This window comes from Sinocyclocheilus rhinocerous, unplaced genomic scaffold (assembly GCF_001515625.1).
Source record: "Sinocyclocheilus rhinocerous isolate Xijiao unplaced genomic scaffold, SAMN03320098_v1.1 scaffold5276, whole genome shotgun sequence".
Lineage (NCBI taxonomy): Eukaryota > Metazoa > Chordata > Actinopteri > Cypriniformes > Cyprinidae > Sinocyclocheilus > Sinocyclocheilus rhinocerous.
Window position 1 is genome coordinate 44,805 of NW_015633645.1, and position 2,507 is coordinate 47,311.

A 2,507-nucleotide genomic window follows, 5' to 3' on the forward strand; every position below is an offset into this window, starting at 1 on the left:
TCTCTCTCTCTCTCCCTACTGTTAAGTAACTTGTGCATTGTTTTACTTACTTGTTTTTGACATATCCGACTGAACTACAAACTTTCCAGTGATGTCTGTGAGAAAGATATTTTCACTCGACAAGCTCGCGCATCTGCGCCGCCTGCGCGCTCAATCCACTCAGCGTGCTTTGTTTATCAGCTCGCTCACATCAGCTATACAGGCGTTAATACTGAATGTTTAACATTATATTCATTGCATACATATACTTCGTAGTAGACATCCTTAACTCCATTCTGCTGTCTGTTGTTCTGTTGTCGGTGTTTCTTTGTCTGAACATGGCGCTTATCACATGCTGTGTGGTATCGGCGTTTGGTATCGGGGCATTTTAACGAGTACGAGTACAGGAGCTCAGTATCGGGCCCGATACCAGTATCGGTATCGGTGCATCCCTAGTAAAAATGTATGATTTATCAGAAAAAAATACAATTAAACAGGACACATTTTAATATAAGGGAAAAAAGACAAAATTGAAAGCTGTATTAAACTTTTATTAGTTTTGATGCTTGATGTCTGAAATCAGAGGATTGTGATTTAACAGTAATCTGTTCATAGGTTTTGATGTCTTGATCTGTAACAGTCTTTAGCTCTGGGTTTTCAGTACTCGTCTGTGTGTTTATTCAGGACGACGCAGGAAAACCGGATCAATGGAGTCGATGTGAGGACTCGTATGTCGTCCCGGTGAGAGCGTTTCCACCGTTCACACATTCAATTAAAGACAGAGCACAAAACAAAATCTTCAGATATCACTAATCATATTGTTTTTAAAGTGGAGGGACATAAACATCATTCCATCTTCTCATATGTTTGCATTCAACCAAACTTTACAGTATTTAACCGCAACTGCATATCAAATTAGGTCCATTTCGACATGCTTTCCATAGACAGACACGCTCTGTATTTGCTGCTCTTGTAGGTCACAGAGGCCATGGCTGACCTGAACCTCGTCTCATCCCAAGAAGAGCAGCTGGAGTACCTGCGATGGAAGAAGGAGCGCGAGGAGATCGACCGCGAGCGCGTGGCCCGACACAAGAACGCCAAAGGCCAGTGGAGGAGAGCCTGGGACATGGAGAAGAGCGATCTGATGTAAGCCAGACGCCTGCGCCTGATTTCTGTTCTGACGTGAGAGAAACTCATCTGCCTTGCTTTAGTTTGCACCTTGATTTAGTTTGATTTCTTCTTTCGGTTGTTCATTTTCTGCATGTTTAACTGCCTCATACATACATAAATCACAGCTGTTTGAATCGTAATGGTGTCATTCTTGTCTGTCTGTCTTTAGGTTCATGTGTTCAAATCATATCTTTGTTTTCTTTATTGGTTCTGAACTAAATGATTCATAGATTCACCAGTGAAGGATTAAAGACATACACTTTTTGACATTTTTGGCCTTTTTTTTTTGTTATTTAACATGTTTCTTTATGCTTAAAATGATCCAAATTAACGTAAATATTTTATCTTTAATAAAGTGTTTATATTATTTTGATATTATTTAATAAAATAATAAATAATTAGATAATACTTTTTTTTAAGGTGTCCTTGTTACACATGCTACATGTACTTACTATTATAATAACAATTAATTATGCATAATTACATGCAAGTAACCCTAAACCAAACCCAAATCCTAACCCTTAACTTATAGTAAGTAAATGTAGTTAATTAATATTACTCAGTACTTATATGTATAATTACACAGTAACCAGGACACCTTAAAATAAAGTGTAACCAATAATTACTAAAAACCATTTTCTAATCCCAGAATTTTCATTTGGGTGCATGCCTAGTTAAAACAGATTTACACTTTAATAAAGTTAACCAATAGTCAGATATCTATTTAGTCATTATTTATGTTTCCATCCATGCATTTTTATGCAAATTTTAGGATATTGCATTTAAAAAGTTGGATGGAAACGCAGAGATGTGCATCAAATCTGAAAATTCACATTAAAAAAGTTATTTGCTCAATTGAGATGGTAGTCATTTGTTATGTAGGAAAAAAGCCACAGACTTAAAATATTTAGGCCTAAATTTAAGATTTATGTATTAGAATTGCGTATAAAATTTTCTTTCCATTTGGATTAAACGGTATTAACATAAAAAACTAATAAACTTAATGTGATGCCTATTTGTCAGTCAGGCATAAATGAAACAGCTCAGATTTCTGCACTCAAAAAAATCCTGCCATAGTTTAAATAATTTTAAATTAAAGGTGACATATCATGAAAATCTGACTTTTCCAGGTTTTAAGTGCTATAATCTGGTCCCCGGTGCATCTACCAACCAAGGAAACGTGAAAAAGATTAACCCAGTCACTTTGTTTTGGGAAGCCTTTTTCTGCGATGTGTGCTCTCAGAAAACCGTATATCTGAAGTTTAAACATGATAATCAGAACCAAAACAGATGTTTTTTTAGCAGGTACTAGCTGTAATGGCGCAGCTCTATTCTGGAAAAGGGGGCGGGGAGCAGCA

The 2,507-nt window shown here is 36.3% G+C and overlaps 1 protein-coding gene across 3 annotated transcripts in view; it reads left to right on the plus strand.

The window, feature by feature from the left end:
* The window catches only part of LOC107744730 (uncharacterized protein C15orf52-like), a 39,235-nt gene that overhangs the window by 27,050 nt on the left and 9,678 nt on the right, over positions 1-2,507 (plus strand). For all 3 annotated transcript variants that reach the window (XM_016558550.1, XM_016558551.1, XM_016558552.1), the window contains 2 exons: positions 664-720; positions 956-1,125. In XM_016558550.1, coding sequence (XP_016414036.1) covers positions 664-720; positions 956-1,125 — 227 coding nt within the window. The remainder of the gene's footprint in view (positions 1-663; positions 721-955; positions 1,126-2,507) is intronic.